This window comes from Otolemur garnettii, unplaced genomic scaffold (genome assembly GCF_000181295.1).
Source record: "Otolemur garnettii isolate 467f Iridium unplaced genomic scaffold, OtoGar3 scaffold00017, whole genome shotgun sequence".
Classification (NCBI taxonomy): domain Eukaryota; kingdom Metazoa; phylum Chordata; class Mammalia; order Primates; family Galagidae; genus Otolemur; species Otolemur garnettii.
In genome coordinates this window covers 11688937-11709016 of record NW_003852412.1, presented here as the reverse complement: position 1 = coordinate 11709016, position 20080 = coordinate 11688937, and the positions used below count along the sequence as shown (strand labels likewise).

Sequence of the window (20080 nt, the reverse complement as noted above, 5' to 3'; positions counted from 1 at the left end):
TGGGCAGGCTGGCTGGAGCAGAGTTAGAGGAGGTAGGGGAGATGTGCTGAATAACAGCCAGACAATGAGCAGAGGTTTCACAGTGCACAGGCATGCTACAGACCTTACCATCTATCCACCCAATTCTGTATCCTTCAAGAGGTCCCAGGTTCAAACCTAGTGTATGTTAAGTGCAACTCAAAGAACAATGTGTTAAATCCACCAAATAGTGAATGCTTGACTTTCTAAACTGATAAATATTTCAAATCAATTTTGCAGTGTTTAACTGTTCTTCAGAGACTAGATGTTTGGCTCACTGGTGGGAATGACCTGTGTGTGTGGAACCAGAAATCAGATCTCCTGTGTAAGACCAATCACCTTTCTGACACAGGTAAACAAATGAAGGTAATTGAGAATTATGATTGACAGACTCTGAGAGACACAGGGAATAGAGAGACTTTTCATGAACATAAAGGTCAATATAGGGGATTTTTGTTTTGTTTTAGTTCTGAAGAGAATGAGTAGCCATAGTTAATTCAGACAAGGGTTTATAAAATAATTTCCATCCTGGATTGGGAGGAGAAAACCCCACTCATTTTGGCGTCTCTTTCCCTTTTACCAGAATTTCTCGAAAGTAGTCAATGTGTCTTCTCCCTTGTCATGTGTGTCTTAGGCCATGTTGCTAACCCCAGTTATATAAGAAGCAGACTCTTCTGATTTTACAGTGGCATTTCTCTTTCTCTCTCTTTTTCTGATGAAATCATTGCCTTTGAATAGCTTCCTAAGAATGACCTCTTTAAATAATTCATTTTACCAAAATGTTTAGACAATGTGTAAACTTACTAACAAAGTTTTATTCTCTCAGAACTCCATTTGCATACGCCTTCAGTTTAACAGAAAAAAAAACTCAAATCAGTTCTGATTTTTAAGGAAAAAAGGATCTTAAAAAATAAAATGAAAATCTGTTTTAAGGATGAACATGTTTAAATAGAATTGAGTACATTTAAATGATAACAACCTTGAAGTCATGTAATATACTCAGCTATTTTTGTTTCTGAAAGTAATCAAATGAGCCTGTGGACATCCTAGAAAGAATATTATTGTGCATATTGTTGATGTTTCAGAGGTGATGGGAGCTCTATCACTTGAATTTATAATTTTTTTCTTACCTCTGGCAGGTAATTGGAGCTAGTTTATCTCCACATAGAAATGATAAAATATCAGGAAAATGTCTTAGGAAAACTGAAATCTACATATTGCTGGAATTTACACTTTAATTTTTTAGTTCAAGCTTTGATTACTAATAATCATTCTTGAGCCTAGATATATTTCTCAGTTTACTATCAGTCATATCTCTTTTATTTTCATGTTAAACTATCTCTGTTTTTTTCACTGGTCTGTGGTTACCTTTGAATTTTTATCCATGAATCATTCATTAGTAGCTATGTTGTAAAATATTAAAATCAGGACTAAAAAGAATCTTTTGTGTGTTAAAGGAAATAATCATCTGTTACTGCACTCTCTTTTACAAGCTGTCTTCCAGTACCATCATTAAGTAATCATGCTTATCTCTTTATCAAGAGATAACTGAAGACTTTGAGGGAATTGTTGGAAAGCTTTGAAAAGGCCATAAATTACTATTGGTGAACATTTTGTGATTTGGGTTTCCATCATCATCCAGGTAGTCAGCAATGCTACTAGATCTTTATCTCATGGGCTGGTTATTTCTTTGCTTATTTCCAAATTTAGAGATAATGGTAGTTAGTAAGATACACTGGCAAGAGCACTGGACAGGGAGATGGCATCCACCTGCCAGCAGTGTGCTCTGTGATTATAAGTATTAAGTACTTCTAAATTGTTGGGTTTCACACGTAGTTTTAGTGGAAAGTTTTTTAACAAGCAGCTTTCTGCATTTAGAAGTCTTCTCTTACTACCCATCCCAGATGCTCTCTTAGCTCCTTCTTTTGTACCACTCCTCTTTCTCTCCCTTCCCCTCCATATAAGTTATTACTTAAGTTTACATTAAGGAAAACCCCAGTTTTGTATCTCTTTTGAACTAGCCATCTTATAAAGGAGTGATGGTGATTTTCTTAAGGGATCTTCGGTAAATAAGTTTGGATGGCTAAATATATCACTTTACTACAATAGTAAAAATGTTCAAAGAGCATATTCCACCATTTTAATAAATCAGTAGTGTCTTCCAAAGGTCTCCGAAACCTCTTTTTAACAAAATCATTTTCCACGTGTAAGCAAGCAAGGATTGTGAATGTAGCCAGTCTTCTGTGCTTTATTGTTACCGCCTTCTTAGGGGAAGTGACTAACACAAAGCTGTGAATGTTTTTGTGTTTGATGCAATCGGTGAAAAAATAACAGGGCCTTTGTTTTATATGTTTTTGGAGGGATCACAGCTTTGGTTGAAATACCCAAGAACTGTGTCGTAGCAGCAGTTGGTAAAGAACTGAGTGAGTATGAATTTTTTCTTTTTCTTTTTTAAAAATGTTGAATTAGACTTGTATACACATGCTGGAAAGGTGAATTAGTTTTTGTTTGTTTGTTTTGAGACAGAGTCTCACTTGTTGCATTTATTTGTTTTGAGACAGTCTCACTTGTTCCCCTCGGTGGAGTGTGGTGGCATCACAGCTCATAGCAACCTCAAACTCTTGGGCTCAAGCAATTCTCTTATCTCAGCCTCCTGAGTAGGACTCAGGTGCCCACCACAACTCCTGGCTATTTTTAGAGATGAAGTCTCACTCTGGCTCAGGCTGGTCTTGAACCTGTGAGCTCAGGCAATCTACCTGCCTTAGCCTCCCCAGAGTGCTAGGATTATAGGCCTGAGCCACATGCCTGGCTGCTAGTTTTTTATTTAAGGAACTTCTGTCCCTGTCCTAGTCTTGGCTTCTTGGAATTGTGGAAGTGATACTAAGATTAAGACATTTTCAAGATGTTAGCCCAGGTTTCATTTTCTTGTGAAGATTTCAGGTTATTACCTCTCCTAGCTTGATTAAACAGTATTTTGCTTGTTATTCCAAAATCATTTGGTAGTATTCTAACTCCAGTAGAATTTTCACACAACTTTGATAGGTATCAGAAGGAGTTCTTTTTTCTATCGACTGTAAGACCTTTTCACAACCACAATTTGAACATGAATGGCTCTCAGGATTAAATAACCTTGCTAGAGATTTGTCAGTTGGTAAAATGTTAATAGAGATACAGAAAGAAAAATGATATGACCCTATTTTCCAGAGAGGAATGTGAAAAAGAAGAGCGATGTTAGTAATTCGAGAAGGACGTGTTTTGTGAGACCTTTCCACTTTTTGGGTGTTAGTCATCCTGATCTTTGACTATCCATAGCACTTGGCTAGTGGCTTATTCTAGCACTGAATATATTGATGATAAGTGTGTTTATAAGCTGCATTCCCTTTCTAGACTGAGCATTCGAGGGCAGTGCCTGGGCCTTATCTGGGAGAACACATAGTAGCTATTTAGTATATATTTGTTGATTTAATCACTTCAGTAGGCTTGATTTGGGGTTTTTCTGTATTGGTTAAAGTTAGAATTTATAAGAGTTTAACTATTCGTTAAAGTCTGGTAATGAATAAAGCAACACATTTAACATCTACTATAGTCAAAAGAACTTATGACATACAAAAATTATACAGTATAAGTTGAGTTATTGAGAAAAGTTTTTTAAAAAGCAGCTATTGATGTCTTCACTGAGTTGAAGCTGAATTTATAGCTTATTTCATAGCAGTGCTTACTGCACTGGGAACATGAGTAGAGAAAGCTGATGGTGGACATGACCCAGGGATGTGGGCCACCAGCCAGGGCAGGGAGTGAAGTGGGATAGCGGACATGTTTGGAAACCCGAGGGAATGGGAGCTTTGACATTTGACAGTGGGTTTGGAAAAGTTTAAAGTAGTATGAATAAGTCTGTCTTTGGAGATGGGTTCTTCTGTGTGGTAGGTATTTCTACCTTAATGAAGTGTTTGATTTTGGAGCAGAAATAGCATTTTATCTTTCTTTGAACACTTTAATGAAATTACATCTGTCTTTCATTTAGTAATTTTCAGGTTGGTAGAACCCACAGAAGGATCACTAGAATGGGATATTCTTGAAGTTAAGCGCCTCCTTGACCACCAGGATAATATTCTCTCCTTGGTTAATGTCAATGGTAAGCTCATTGTGCACATTTGTATTATTGTGACTTTGTTAACACAACCTGTTGTGAACTTCAGTCTTGTTTTATTCCACAATGCCAGAATCACTGTCACTAAATAATGCTTTAGATTAGTCGGGATTATCATTTTCTTTTAAGTTTCAGCCAGACAAAATAAGCAGGTTTCATAGGTGTTAAGGTCTAAGATTTAGGCACAAGAAGAACAGAGTAGGGAAAGGAAGAGGGAGGAGGAGGAGAGTTCCTGAGTAATTCTCTCAGGAACTCCTTGGTAGCTATGGGGTAGTCATTTCAGCATTTTTGGCAACTGCTTCTGGCTGGTTCCTCTTTTGTAGAGAAGGCTGGAGATAGTTATGTCCTGTTGTCTTGCTGACTACACAGTACAGAGTCACAGCAAGTTATACCTAACACTAGAATGAGCAGGATTCAAGCCAGTTGTAATCATGATTGAGGACTCAGAGAATATGCCAAACCAAAGGACTGCAGAAATGGGGCAGACATGGTTATGGGTTTCAACTTGCCACACATCCTATTTGGTTTCATAAATGATTTTAATGACTATCTCTGATGACCTGAATATGACTTCAGATGGCAGGATAGGATCATAAACCACAGATCGTGGCATTTTAGCTTGTTGTTCACTTGCAAATGAGTGACAGTTTATATCTTCAGAGTTCTGGGTGTTCTGTGTACAAGGTCAGATGCAGAGACTCCTACTGTGAATGTGAAGTAATGGGAGGACTGGACTGATCTGAGGCTAGGGTGTCTGAGACAGGGGGAAAGAGCACACAAATATCTGAGTGTAGTCTCTCTTTGTCTGCCATTCAGTCGCATTTCTTTTTTAATTATTTTTATTTTTATTTTTTGAGACAGAGTCTTACTCTATCACCCTGGGTAGAGTGCCCTGTCACCCTGGGATCAAGTGATCGTCTTGCCTCAGCCTCCTGAGTAGCTGGGATTATAGGTACCTACCGGAACGCCTGGCTAATTTTTCTACTTTTATTATAGATAGAGTCTCGCTTTTTCCCAGGCTGGTCTCAAACTCCTGAGCTCCAGCAATAGACCTGCCTCAGCCTCCCAGAATGCTAGGATTAAAGATGTGAGCCACCACACACCCAGCCCATTCAGTCACATTTTAAGTAAAAGCATCCCTCTTAGCTCCACATCCTCCCCCCAAAGCTATCTCCTTGTAAAATGCAGCCGCAAAGTTTTCTAGGAACCAACTTGTCTACAGTGATAGAAGAAACATTAGTTGGTAATGTCCCTTTAATTTTCTCTGGGGGCTGTTTTTCCCTGGTCACGAGGGAGACATAGCACAAAAGGCAAGTTCTTGAGAGACCCTCGGAAGCCTCCTTGGTGATGCTGAGCCATAAGGGTCAAGGCCTCAGGGCTGCTGAGAAAAGCATAGCAGTTTTCTGGCCTGTTACACTGGTCATGCCAAGTTGCCTTGTTGGCGGTGAAGCCCTGATTCCACTGAACCAGCATAGTTGCTTCAGTGAGGATGGTGGGATAGTACTGAGATAGCCTTAACTTCATGGCACTTCTTTTGCCCTGTTATACACAGAGAAACTGTAACAGTTATGAAAGCTTTCTTTAATTATTTCTTTGCCAAATTCTTAAGGGAAGAAGAACAGAAAGCTAAAGCAAACTATTAATGAATGTTACAAAAATACCCTAGTACTTTTTCATTTATGGACTCTAGGACTTCAGAATTTTACTACACATAAAAAGTAAGGCCAAAGCATATCTAGGAACCATACATGGTCAGATAGTTTTGTAAAATTTGAAAATAATTTACTGACAGTTTGAATTTATACACGCACATAGGCCTGTCAGATGTGGCAACAGACTTTAGCAATCCTGAAATGCTTATGTTGTACAATTCCCTGCTGGACTTTCACCCCAGCTTCTTTGTCACCCATTAGCAGTGAAAGATGTGACTGGTTACTGGGTTTGTATAGCACCGGGTAAGTGAGTTTTCAGAGAGGCAGCCCCAGGGCAACCTTAGAATGGTACCACAGAATGCCACAGATGTGGCTAAGGAGCACCAGATTTGCTAAAGCAATGTGAGTGCCCAAGGAGATGGCTTCATAAGACAGACAAGATAATCTTGCTAATCTCTTTTGGTAATAGGGTCTGGGTACTTCTGTTTTTTATTCCTTTTCTTATTTTGAAGTGAAAGGTCATCACAAAGTGTTAAGTACTTTGTGGGTGACTAGACAGATGCCAGGTGAAATTTTCATACTAAGTGGCTGTTGATACTTACAGAATAAGAATCCATCCACTAATAATACTTCATTGAGATTATTTGGCATAAAACGTTTTGAATGACCTGTTTGGGAATTATTTATAAATAATTTATGCAGTGAGTAAAACAAAGTGTTAAGCACTTTGTGGGGGAATAGACAGATGCCAGGTGAAATTTTCATACTAAGTGGCTGTTGATACTTACAGAATGAGAATCCATCAGCTAATAATACTTCATTGAGATTATCTGGCATAAAATGTTTTGAATGACCTGTTTGGGAATTATTTATAAATAATTTATGCAGTGAGTAAACTATGTGCTGACTCAGATGAATGCCAGTATTTTGTTTATAGAGAAAAATTCCAGCTGGTAATAACTACTTTGTTTCTATTCCGTGGAGGAATCACGGATACTTGAAGGATTAAGTCAGAGCAGGCAGCTACTTGGTCTTAGTAGGTTAACTCTGTGTTGTGATTCCAGATGCAGAGTGGGTGGCAGAGGAATCTTCACTTCTTAATGCTCTTATTCTTTTGTAGTTTGAATGGAATTGGAAAGAGGAAAGAAAGAAAGGAGTGGAAAAGAAAGTCACAGAAAGATTAGTACTGTCTTGAACTTTTCCACTACTGAAACTAGTGGGAAGTAGTTAAGTAAAGTTAACTTCTTCAAAGTAAACTTACTTCTTCACAAAGCCAATTCTATACAGTCTGTTAATAAATGCTTGAAGTTAGATGATAATCTACCTATTACAGCCTTGGAACCAAGACAAAATAATGTTTACATGTAGGATTGATGGTAATTCTTTATCTCTAAGAGATTGTTCATCTGGTCATTAGAGATTTCTGTCCTGCTGGTTTATTTGAAAAATGGAATAATTAAGTCACAATTACTCATCCATGTATTCTTAAATGGATGTTGTAATGCGCAAAAATACCAGGGCTCAAAATAATAACAGATAAAACAAAGATAACATTTGATGTCTTTTTAAAATGGCTGCACATTTATTATTTAATTTGATTTTTGTAATCATCCTCTAATGCAGTGATTCTCAACCTGTGGGTTGTGACCCACAGGAACTGTATTAAAGGGCGTGGCATTAGGAAGGTTGAGAACCACTGCTCTAATGCCTGAGGAATTCAGGAGAAAGGTTAAATGATTTCCTAAAGACCATTTGACTAATGACAGACAGAATCAAAATTAGAAATCAAGTTTACAGGCTGAGTGCATTGCACTCTTCCATCTTACCCTAAATATGTAAGAATTAAAATAAGCTACATTTCTTTAATAATTTTTTGTCTAATAGTTATACATTTTTTATTAAATGTATAATGTGTGAAGTGTATAAAGCCAAGTATAAAATGAAAAAGTTTCATTGTCTTTAAAGGTTTAAAAAACTTGTCATTTTACAAGTTGTATGTAGTCATAGTAGAAAAATGACAGTGACAAACAAAACATACAGAAATGAAAATCTTCCTACCACCCATTTATATGCTGCAGTCCACATCTTTCTAGGTGTTTGTCTGGGCATATGTGCATGTGGGTATATGTGTATACATACAGCTTTTGTATCAGTATACACATACTTTTACAAATTAACTTTCAGTAACACATTACTGTTTCATTTTGTGAGTGTCTTATTTTTTCAATCCCCAATTAGATGTTTAGATTATCTTCAGACTTTTAAGAGTATGTACAACAACCTTGTACCTATCTTTCATGTATTTCTTTCAGGGTAAATTGCCAAGAGTAAGTGGAATTGTATCAATAGGTTTACATTTTTAATATTTTGATACATATTACCAAATTCTTCTTTGAAAAATGGTACCAATTTAAATTGATAGCAGGACATTAGCAGTGAGTGAACATGCTGATTCCTTATGTTTCGGGCAATATCATATTGAGGATTACCCAGCATTATAATCCTTCCCTATTCACAGTCAATTAATGATATCTCATTGCTTTAGAACTCTTTGATTATTAAAGGAGTTAACCATGTTTTTATATTTTTACTGACTGTTTTTATCTTTGGTTTTCCCTGTCCAAGTCCTTTGTCTACTTTTTAAATCTAGTTTTTAGTGATTTCCAAAATTTCTTAAGTATCAAGTATAATAAACTTGTTTTGACATACAAGTTGCATATTTTCCCTAGCTTTTTGTCCTTGAAATGTATGAATTATGTTTTGCTACACAGATGTTTTCTAGGACCCTGCACTGAGCCCCCCCATGCTTCCTTTTAGAGCCCTTTACTACATACTCATTAAAAAAATTCACCTTTTCTTTTTAAAAGTCTTTAAGTTCCTTTAATGTTTGATCTATTTTCAACTTATTTTGGTATATGATCCAAAGTAATGTTGTTTCATTTTTATTTTCCTAAAACTTAACCAAATATTCCAACATGAAGCATTTCTTCCTTTACTGAAATGATACATAGTCATCATCACATACTAAATAACTGAACTTGAGTCTGTTTCTTGTCTTTTTAATCTGTTAATCTGTTGGCTTGTCTGTACCTCACTGTTCGAATTACTGTGGTTTCATAGAGCATTACTAGTAGGCAGTCCATTCATTTTTACCTTTAGCCTGGAGAAAATGATTAATAATGTGGCATCTGTTCTTGTCTAGATGTGAGTTTTGTCACCGGCTCCCACGTTGGAGAGCTGATCATCTGGGATGCCCTGGACTGGAGTGTGCAGGCTTATGAACGAAACTTCTGGGACCCGTCTTCACAGCTGGATGCCCAGCAAGAAATAAAACTCTGCCAGAAATCAAATGACATTTCTATTCATCATTTTACATGTGATGAAGAGGTAAAAAATTTTTATTTATAAAATATCTATAAACTTGCCTTTTTTTTTTTTTAAAGAGTCTGACTATGTCACCCTCAGTAGAGTGCTGAGGCGTCACAGCTTACAGCAACCTCAAACTCTTGAGAGTCTCTTGCCTCAGCTTCCAAGTAGCTGGGACTACAGGTGCCCACCACAAATGCCCAGCTATTTTTTGTTGCAGTTATTGTCATTTAGCAGGCCCTGGCTGGGTTCGAACCCGTATGCGGCTAGTGCTGTAACCATTGTGCTAGGGGCACCGAGCCTTAACTCGCCTTTTTAATAAACCTAATTTCTGATTTTTAAAATTTAATCCTATGATGAACATAGAAAAGGTGTCATTTGTGGTTTTAAGTTGTACTTTAAAATCATCTGGTATTTTTCAGAAATGTACCATTTGCATTAAAAAAGCATTTTAATCTTCATTCCTAATCTTGAAGCAAGGAAATGATTAAATGGCCACCAATTTAAAAATCCTATTGAAATTTTGGGTTGAATTAAATATTTCCAGGGAATTTGAAGTTAATGCTTAACATTGTTTTAGGAAACACTATGAAAAATAATCTTTTAAAATATATCCGCGCATTTCCTAGAGAGGTAAAAGAAATGTAAAAGTTTAGTAGTGTTTCTCTTTTGTTCTGCTAGCATCCTGGGGCAAGATAATTGGGTGGGAATTGCTGGTTTCTATCCTCTAGGCCTTAGCAGTTGGCTCTTGAAGCACTTTTTTTTTGTTGTAAGAGGTTCTTGCCAAAGGACTACTGAATCTTGGCTCTGTTCTGCAAAACTCTTTTTAGCCCCAGGGGCTCAGAATATGTGTTTAAAGGAAAGTTACTTTTCTAAATGAAATCACTAGAAATGTTTTAGGAATTGTAACCTTCCAGGAGGAGTGGGGAGGCTTTTCCTTTACCTTTTTTTTTTGGTGTCTTTGTATACTGTTTAAATTTTCTAATTGTATGCATGTTATTTTTATTTAAAAAGTTTAAGAGTTGTATAGTGTTCTGGAGGGAGGAAACCTGATCCATTTTTTGTTTGCTTATTTTCCTTGCATTGCTCTTACTATAAAAACAAAGAATAGGATGAAAACCACTAATACACTCAAAGATCATTTCTTTATATCCCAACTTTGTTCTGAAAAAAATTAAATGTATATAATAAAATATGGTCTCAAAAAGTTGAAGACTAGATTTCTAAAAATTGTAGCCCTCGAAATTTTACACATATATAATATGTATATATAAATTAAATATAACTGTGTTTCACTTCTGTAAAAATTTACATTTAAAACTTTTTCTGTTATATATTCTTTTATATCTTAAAAGTTTTGACCAGCCTGAGCAAGACCAAGACCTGGTCTCTAAAAATAGCTGGGCATTGTGGCAGGTGCCTGTAGTCCCAGCTACTCGTGAGGCTGAGGCAAGAGAATCGCTTGAACCCAAGAGTTTGAGGTTGCTGTGAGCTATGACACTGTGGCACTCTCCCAGGGTGAAAAAGTGAGACTCTTGTCTCAAACAACAAAAAAATGTTTTGGTTGATGCTTCTCAGCTACTATATACAGTAAATGCTTGATAAAGCATTATACAGTTTTCCCTAATTCTCCTCCTTAGGGGCTCTTATACAGGGGACCCTTAACGACAGGCCATGGATAGAATGTCTCTACTGAGTAAATGCAGTCCCCAAAGCTCCTGAATTCTCTAGTTATATTTATAATTTTCTTCTTTACCTTGGATAAACACTGAAACTGTGTGTAGATTTCCTCGTCTGTAGAGGTAGTTTCTGGGGGTTTACATTTTAGTCTTGATTTTTAGCACACTGTCTAGCTGTTTTCAGTAACAGCTCTGGCACTGGTCCTCAGCTTGCATTACCAAGTGTCGAATACTCGTCCTGAGAGTGGAGGGGACTAGTCCAGATTGAGACAATGGCAAGCCTTGGGGGCATGCCTTTGTTCAGCGATTGTTGATCTGAGTTGCATTTGTAACTTTTGAGACTATGTGAGAAAGGTTGGAGGGCCCAAGGTCTAAACAGAAAGGCCATCTGTAGGGGTTCTGAAAGGCCTGCCTCAAGACAGTGCCTGTGGAGTAATAAGAATGAACTATTCTAAGCCTGCTACCTGAAGTATAGTAACTTGGAAAAGCTTCAAAAGCTAGTGTGAGTGCATGTTGCATGAGGAAAGAGCAAGGCATTGGAGTAACGTGACCTTGATTCTTCCATTGACTGCACGTCTCATCCCTTGTGTGACTTTAATTTCCATTTAATTTTATCTTGCTCATCTGGAAAAGGGCAATACTGCTTGCCTTCCTACTTTAATAAGATGTGAGGCTGAAGTAAGATACATACTGGGAGAAGGGCTTCCAAAAAAGTAAAGTTGTTTTAGTGAAAAGGTATTTAATACTACATTTGGAAAAAATACTTTAGAAGATCTGACAATCTTCTAAATGTCACAATAACATATGCTTTTTTGGTATTATTTATGGGTCTCTTGATTGCTTAAGCTGTAGATGCAAGTAATTTTGCTCACATTTCCCGGGCAAAGGAAGTTAGGTAATTTCCCCAGTGATGTAGTGAATGAATACCCAGGTTATACCTCACCAGCTTCTGCTGCTGGGCCAGGCTGACAGCCACAGTTCCTTTTTCTAGCTGTCTGTCTCAGCGAGGAAGAAAGTGATGCTAAGGGATCGACTATGCAGGTTGCTCTGTGTGCAGGGTTGTGTCCTGCACCTGCTAAATGCTCTGTGCTGTCTTCAGTGCTCTGACTTTGTGGGCTTCAGAGGGCAGCCCTAGAATTCGGGCTGAAGGCTGGGAGTAGGCACGTCACCAAGGACTTCTGATGTCACAGAGGGCTGGAAACCTGTAACATGAGGCAGTCATACGTACTGGCTCTAGGCCCACTTCTTAACTTTTCTCCCCAGAATGTATTTGCTGCAGTTGGAAGGGGGTTATATGTGTATAACCTTCAAATGAAACGTGTGATTGCCTGCCAGAAAACCGCCCATGACTCCAATGTCCTGCACATCGCCAAACTTCCAAACAGGTACGTGTTTCCATCTGTTCTACACTAGATGAAAGAAAGTCTTGGTTCCCAGGGCCACCAGGGTAATTTCGCAAGTAGACAAGTTGCCTGGCTGCATGGCTTGACCTCCTATGCTCTTTTCAAAATAGAATGTTTCCTATCTTTTAACACAAGAGTTTCAGGCAGTATGTTAATAGAATTTATAAGAAACAAAGTTCAAATGAATTATGTTGAATTTCATACTAAGGAGAGATTATTTAAAATTTGGTATTCTTTAATAAAGTAACATACCGGGGCACTTACATTGTATTTTTGTTTTTATATTTTCCATAAACCCACATTTCTGTTGTTGTTTCTGGCCAGAGTCAGTGGTAGTCTCCTTACTGTCTCAGGTTGTTAAGGAAAGGTTTTCCTGTCAGGGTGGATTTGGCTGCAGAGTTTCTAGGGATGAAAATCATGGGACGGGAATAGCATTATTTTCTATGCAGGGTATTTTTAGAATGAGAAAACCCAAGAATAAGAGGAGGGAAGGGGGCTGCTCAGGACATTGTAAAAGTGTAATTCCTACCCTGTTTTCCTGAGTGCATTTTTAAAAATGGAAATAATAAATTTATTGCATTTGAGTCAATGTAACGCAGTATAACGTATGCCTTTCTTGAAGAGTGCTTTTAGTTTGCATTGTAAAGCCATAATAAATTGTGATTATTTTATCAGCTCCTGCTAAGAGCTGAATTAAAACAGTTGAGGGGTCCAGCGATTTCTTTCACTGCAGATTTAGCATTGGCCCCATGGTGCTCTCTGTATCTTATTACTGATTTTTTATTCTGACAGGCAGTTAATCTCATGCTCAGAAGATGGCAGTGTACGCATTTGGGAGTTACGAGAAAAACAGCAGCTTGCAGCTGAACCGGTACCAACAGGTGTGTCTTTTCCCAAAAAGGTAGTCCTGCTCTCCCTCTTTCTCAAGCAGAAGAAAGGTGGTTATGTTAGACTACGGGAATATAGAATGTGCTTCAGATCAGTATCAGATGTTTACAGAAAGCATGTGGTCATTGAAAAGATCTAGAATTCACGCGTTCACACTGCCTCAGTGCAGAACTGCTGCTTTATTTCCATTCAGGACAAATGGAATTTTATTATTTTGAGGGAAGACTTTCTGCTAATCTAAATAACCAAATGGCCTAATGAAGTTCATTTGTATTGTCTACAGTTTTGTCTGATGAGCAGAATTTGTACCATCAGATTACAAACTAAATATTCTTTAGCCTTGACATTGAACTTAATTTATGGAAAAAAGACACTTTTTGTGTGTTTATCATTTCATGAGCTCTTGATTTTCAGGTATTTGATTTGAAAACAAAACTGGATATTTAAATAAATTGGTTACCAACCTCTTCGTAAGAAATCCAATGTCGGTACCTCCAGTTTCTTTTTCTTTTTTACTTAACCTGTAGTCTTAGGGTATTTTTGTACGTACACATGTATTTTTCCACTATCCTTCGTTTTTCTGAGTTGTGCCCTTTCACTGCTATTCAGGCCTTTCACTTCTTTCATTCCCTGTGCCTCTCTTTCTATGATGTTAATGGACTTTCACCCATGGGTTAGTAGGGCAGTAAAAAGAGATGAGGAACAAACTTGGTTAACTAAGAATGATGAAAGGAAGTAACATTTAAGGACCCATGGTACCATCCACTCAGGGCTTGACTGAAATAAGTGTGGAACATCTTTGCATTTAATTTTTTTCTGATCTCATGCCATATATTACTATTGCAAGTAAATAATGCAGTAATTTTGTCAACAATTGTATTTTTCTAGGTTTTTTTAACATGTGGGGATTTGGAAGAGTGAACAAACAAGCCAGCCAACCTGTTAAAAAACAACCAGAAAGTGCCACTTTGTGTTCTCTTGAGTTCATTGGCGATTTGATTGGACACTCATCGTCTGTGGAGGTATTGCTTCTCACAGGCACACAATGTTTAGGCAACTCCTGGTTTTGCATCTCCCTGCCCTTTTCTTCCAGTTGGTCTCATAAAGACCTACACTTTCTTAGTTGTAGGTTTTTGCTAGATCTAAATATGGACCAGGATAGGCTATAGTATATTTAGTTAGGATCAACCTTTATAGAAACAGGATTTAAGGAAGCAAGGAATTCATTGCTTTTAAGAATGGGCTTAGGCCAGGCGAGGTGGCTCATGCCTCTAATCCTAGCACTCTGGGAGGCCAAGGCAGGTGGATTGTCTGAGCTTACAGGTGCGAGATCTCATCTCTAAAAACGGCTGGGGGTTGTGGCAGGCACTTGTAGCCCCAGCTACTTTGGAGGCTGAGGCAAGAGAATCACTTGGGCCCAAAAGTTTGAGGTTGTTATGAACTAAGATACCACAGCACTCTACCAAGGGCAACAAAGTGAGACACTGTCTCAAAAAAAAAGTGGGGGGGGGGGCTTAATCACCATTATTTATGAACTGGAGATGGCTAATGCTAAGGCCAGTAAGAATAATGTTGAATATGTTTGTTTATGTGTGTGGAGTTAAAGCCTTAACAGAATCTACTTCCAGGGGCCTTTGTCTGATTCACGAGCAGAGGGTCCTTTTCACCTGCCTTTAAAGTATAATAATTTGTTAAGCCTCCATAAAACCTGTACCTTGATTATTGTGCATATATGAACATACTAGTGAAAATTATAAGATGCTTAGAATTCTAACTTGGAGACATCCAAACATACTAATATTCACTCCAGGCACCTTTGTCTGTAATGAAGGAATAAGATCAGTGAAGATAAAGAGATGACTAGAACTGATAACTGTGTGCTGGGCCCTAAATTGTCCTTCCCTGTTTTACAGCCAGGGAAGAAAATTTCAAATTTCATTTGAAATTCATGCTTGGGAGCAGCGACAGCACACTTGTTAATATTTCCTACATTTCAAACACTGTATTAGACACTAGATGCTGGAGTTCACAGAGAGGTCAAATATAATCCTTGCTTTAGAAGGAGGGTGTACACTTAATAAGCTGCTTATGGTGGGCCCAAGTGTGTAGCACACAGGGACCACTCAGGAGAGACGTTTCTTGGTGAATCCTTTAAATGGTTAGTAGTAGACGTGGGACTTGAGCTTTAAGCTGACGTTAAAGTTTAGGTAGGATTAATGTATGGCCTTGTCACTATAAGCTCCTTAGGGTTGGGTTCAATGTCTTTATCTTTGTTTTCCTCAAAAAAAAAAAAAAAAAAAATCCCACAAAATCCCCCAAACTGAGCTACTTACACCTTTTGGCTAAGCGGCTGTCACGTGGTTTGAGGGTGGCTGGCATAGAATGTGGTAGAGAAGAGGGCAAAGCTGGTGTGTCTGTGCTGGCACTGAGCAGACTGGCGAGGCCGGAGCACTGGGTTCCTGCGAACAGAAACTAGGAGGAGGGAAAGCCTGAGAAAGTAGTTTGGGGGATTTGGACTTTTATTTTTACAACAGGAGGGACCAATTAAAAAGGTTTTTAGATGATAACCTTCAAAATGACTTGTTATAATATAAAACTGTCAGATTCTTAGGAATTTCCCTGAGTGAAAGTATTGATACTTAAGGATTTTTAAAAAGCATCTCTGGCTTCATTGATAAAATTGAGGCTGTCTCTTTGGTGTTTTCTCCTAAATTTCCTCATTTTTTAATTCCTGCCTTTGCTGTCTGACCCAACCCCTCTACCCCTGTACTGATTTCTGTCTCCTGCTTCTGAGGCATTTTGCTGCCGTACTTCCCCCTTCCCTGCTGCCTCGGCAGCTGATCCTACCTGGGGCTGTCAGTCATACATAGGGCACCACAGAGAAAAGGTTAATCCTCTTGTTCCTTAATGTTCTTTCTTTTCTTTTTTTCACTCTTCCCTTCAAGGACCTCATCCTTTCTGTGGGGTCATGTAGCTCCTCTTTGCCTTTTCATCAGCACTCCGGGGTCCTGGCTACCAGCCTTGTCCTTCGCTGGGCATGAAGCTTTCTCTGACAGTTTCAGTTACTATAGGTCAATCTCTCTTTTCTGAATTTCTGTGGCATGTCAGAGTCTGTCCTATATTATTTAGTGCCTGATTACATAGTCTTTCATTGGCGCCCTAATTGTTTCAACTATGATCTGCTTTTTGCTACTGACTCCTCTTGAGGTTAGGGACCATAAGCATTAAAATACTCAGTAGATTGAGTATAACTACTTTTATAGAGAGAGCTAAAGCCAGGGTTTATTTTGGGCAATTTGGAATTCAGACGTTTTGTTTGTAGTCATTGATGATGATTAAGTAAAGCAGGTGTGGCAGGACCTAAACCTGAAAGTCTTAAAACTAACTTGAAGAATTATGGTAAAATTTGGAAGATACTGTGGGAATTCATGGACTTTATGAAAATAGTTGTTACTCATAGTTCTATAGCTAAGCAGTATTAACAAAGTTCTGATTATTAAAATATTACATATTGGTCATATTTGTATGTAACTGTTAAGAATACTTAAAAATGAAATGGAGTTTTATATTTTGATTTAGTGCTCACTTCGGCAGCACATATACTAAAATTAGATTTAAAGTAGGGTGACGCGTTCATACCCAGCCCTGGCCAAAAAAAAAGAAAAAAAAAAAACAGATTTAAAGGAGTCTCTAAGGTACATCTCTTACAATTTTTAATTTTCTTTACAGATGTTTCTGTACTTTGAAGATCATGGACTAGTGACATGCTCTGCTGATCATCTCATTATTTTGTGGAAGAATGGAGAGCGAGAATCTGGATTACGCAGTTTGAAATTATTTCAAAAATTAGAGGAGAATGGTGACCTATACCTTGCTGTCTAGTTTCAGGAATTAGGAGTACGTGTGCATGAACCTTGACATCAAAAACAGGGTAATACCCTGGAAACCATAAATATATCGATCACTGAAATTTGTAATTTAGTCTATAGAATTCTACGTGTTTGAATTCTTTTTTTGTGGGCCTGTAAAACAAGAAACAAGTTGCTTCCCCCAGGTATTAGCACATCCTCCAAAGAATATGCCACAGATTTTCCATTTGACTTTGTGCTGCTGTTGAAGTGGTGAGTGTTGTGTTTATTTCTACCTCTTCACAAATATTCATTGGAAGTTTTTTATTCTTGAATAATTCATATAAGTTTAAAATATTCTTTCACCTTGTCAATAATCTCTCAAGCAACAAAATTAACATACTCTTTAAGTTTTTTTGATACCAACTAATTTGTTTAAATTTTAAAAAGTTTTTAATTCTAGTTACTAAAATCCCTCCACACTCAAATCAATAGGAATGTATGGAGGGTGCACTTTTTTCCCCCCAGTGTGAACCGGCCCAATCAGCGACTGGCTAGAGTGGCACCCGAGTGTGCCGAGTGCTAGGTCAGTAAGGAGTGCTAGGTCAGGAGGCTGCTGCTCCATCTGACCCATCAGTGACTCAAATCTGAAATGCTTGAGAAAGGCTTCATTTAATGTAGTTCCTTGTAGTTTCCAATGACGATTATAACTGGTCTTATAATAGAAGACTCTTCCTTTGGTGCTGAAAAAATTAAAAAGTATTCTACACATTAAAAACTGAGTGGGTTTACTTAAAAGGCAAGGTTATTGATGTGCTAAATCCTTCTCAAAGAACATTTTCTGCATTTGTATTTGTTCATCATACAACTTTGGAATGGCCATCAGAGATGTTGCTGTACATAGTCTGACAGTTAAGGTCACAAACTCATCCTAGAAAAAGTGCTTTGAAGTGTGGACTAGATTCTGGTGTCAGTGCACAGCTTCCCCCGCAGAGGACTTTGAAAGTGACCACAGTACTATTCAGCAATGAGGTAGGTAGCACTTGTTCTAAGACAAGTTTGTCAACTTAAGTGTCCAACTTTATATGATTACCACTGCCTTTTTTGAGGAGCACATAGAAGCAGCTTTCTAATCTTTTCATCGTGCAATTGGAACACTGGGGCAGGGAGTATCCCTCTACCAGGCAGTCTTGATGTATCACATTGTTGAGCCCTTTGGGTAAGTTATTTCAGAGTCATTTTTAGGCTTTTCATTTTCTTATGTAGAGGGACTTTCTCCAAGTACTACCTTGTTTTCTTTGGAAATTCTATATTAGGTCATGAGTTTATAAAATTGTTGTCTTAAATTGTATGACATATGGGATTCATAGACTTTACCACAAAATACTAACCCAGAACAGGTCAGGAATCTTTCAAATGAAGTGGTAAAAATCCACTTGAGTTTTGGAAGCAACAGTACTGCCCGTACCTTAGAAAATCCCTTCTGCCATCACCTAGGAGATACTATGGGTTTGGTTCCAGACCACCCTGATAAAGTGAACCTCAAAATAAAGCAAGTAACACAAATTCAGTGCATATAAAATTGTATAGAGAAGTGTGCAAGAGCACTATTTCTTAAAAAAAAAACCCGAATGTACCTTATTTAAAATATTTCGTTGTTAAAAAATGCTATGGTGATCTGCCCTCCATCAATTAACTCTTCCTTTCATGAAATATTTCTCTGTAGCATGCAATTCTATTTGAATAGCAGTTACCGATAGGACTGCCTTCAAAATTGGAATCAATCCTTCTAAACCTTACTTTTGCTTTATCGACTAAGTTTATGCAGTATTCTATATCCTTTGTTGTCATTTCAGTAGTATCTACAGCATTTTTATCAGGAAAAGTGAAAGATTTCATCTCAAGAAACCACTTTCTTTGCTTTTAAGTAGCAACTTCTCAGTGTTTGATAATGAGATTTATTTTCAAGTTCCACTTCTAGTTATTTTGTTGTTGCCACCACACCTGCAGTTATACTTCTACTAAAGTCTTAAACCCCTCTGATCATTCATGGTGGATGGAATCAACTCTTTCCAAAGTCCTCTTAATGTTGATCTTTTGACCTCTGTATTCTTAATGGCATCTATAATGGTAAATCCTTTCCAGGAGCTTTTCAATTTATTTTGCTCCAGATCCAGAAGAATCACTAGCTAGGGCAGCTTATAGGCTTACAAGATGTATTTCTTAAATAGTAAGACTTAAAATTAATCCTTGATCTATGGACTACAGGGTGGATTATGTGTTAACATCAATCTCCTTGTACATCATCAGCAGAGCTCTTTGGTGATCAGGTACATTGTCAGTAATATTCTGAAAGGAATCTCTTTCTGAACAGTTGGTTTCAACAGTGGGCTTCAAATATTCCACAACGATGCTGTAAACAGACGCACTGACATTCAGCCTTTTTTTTCCATTTCTGGTTATGCTAGATTCAGCATAACTCTTAAGAGCCCTTGTATATTTGTATGTGAACATTAGCTTCATCTTTAGGTCACCAGCTACATTGGTCCTTAACAAGAGAAGAGCCAGGCGTTGACTTCTTTCTAGCTCTGAAAGTCCTAGATGGCATCTTCAATAGGACGCGGTTTCATCTTCATGGAAAATCAGTTGCTTAATCTAGCTAAGATAACTGATGAGAGGAGCTACATTTTCTGGGGACCTTGCTGCTTTCCCTTGCACTTTCATGTTATGGAGATGGCTTCTTTCCGTAAACCTCATGAACCAATACCCTCTTGCTTGCTTAAGCTTCCTCACCTCTGAGCTGTCAAAAAATTCACCAGGCTTTGGTTTAAGGGCATGTTGTGGCTGGTTGGATCTTCACACAGACCACTCAAACTTTCTCATCTCAGCAGTAAGGCCGTTTTATATTCTTATCATTAAGGGTTATTAATTGGGTTAATTTCCGTGTTGTTATGTTTCCTGAGGAGAGATGCAGGGAAACACTGGGGGAGCAGTCTGAACACAATAGTTAACAAGTTTGCTGTCTTAAGTCGTTGTAGTTTGTGGCACCCCAAAACGATTACAACAGTTAGAAAAATTA

At 37.8% G+C, this 20080-nt stretch overlaps 1 protein-coding gene across 1 annotated transcript in view; it reads left to right on the top strand.

The window, feature by feature from the left end:
- Positions 1 to 17130, top strand: part of WDR41 (WD repeat domain 41) — a 43888-nt gene extending 26758 nt beyond the window's left edge. Inside the window, exons 6-13 of the mRNA XM_023510940.1 lie at positions 259 to 370; positions 2379 to 2441; positions 4040 to 4150; positions 9020 to 9204; positions 12126 to 12247; positions 13058 to 13146; positions 14042 to 14175; positions 16883 to 17130. Of these exons, the coding sequence (XP_023366708.1) occupies positions 259 to 370; positions 2379 to 2441; positions 4040 to 4150; positions 9020 to 9204; positions 12126 to 12247; positions 13058 to 13146; positions 14042 to 14175; positions 16883 to 17035 (969 nt within the window). The 3' untranslated portion in view covers positions 17036 to 17130. The remainder of the gene's footprint in view (positions 1 to 258; positions 371 to 2378; positions 2442 to 4039; positions 4151 to 9019; positions 9205 to 12125; positions 12248 to 13057; positions 13147 to 14041; positions 14176 to 16882) is intronic.
- Positions 17131 to 20080: the final 2950 nt, after the last annotated feature.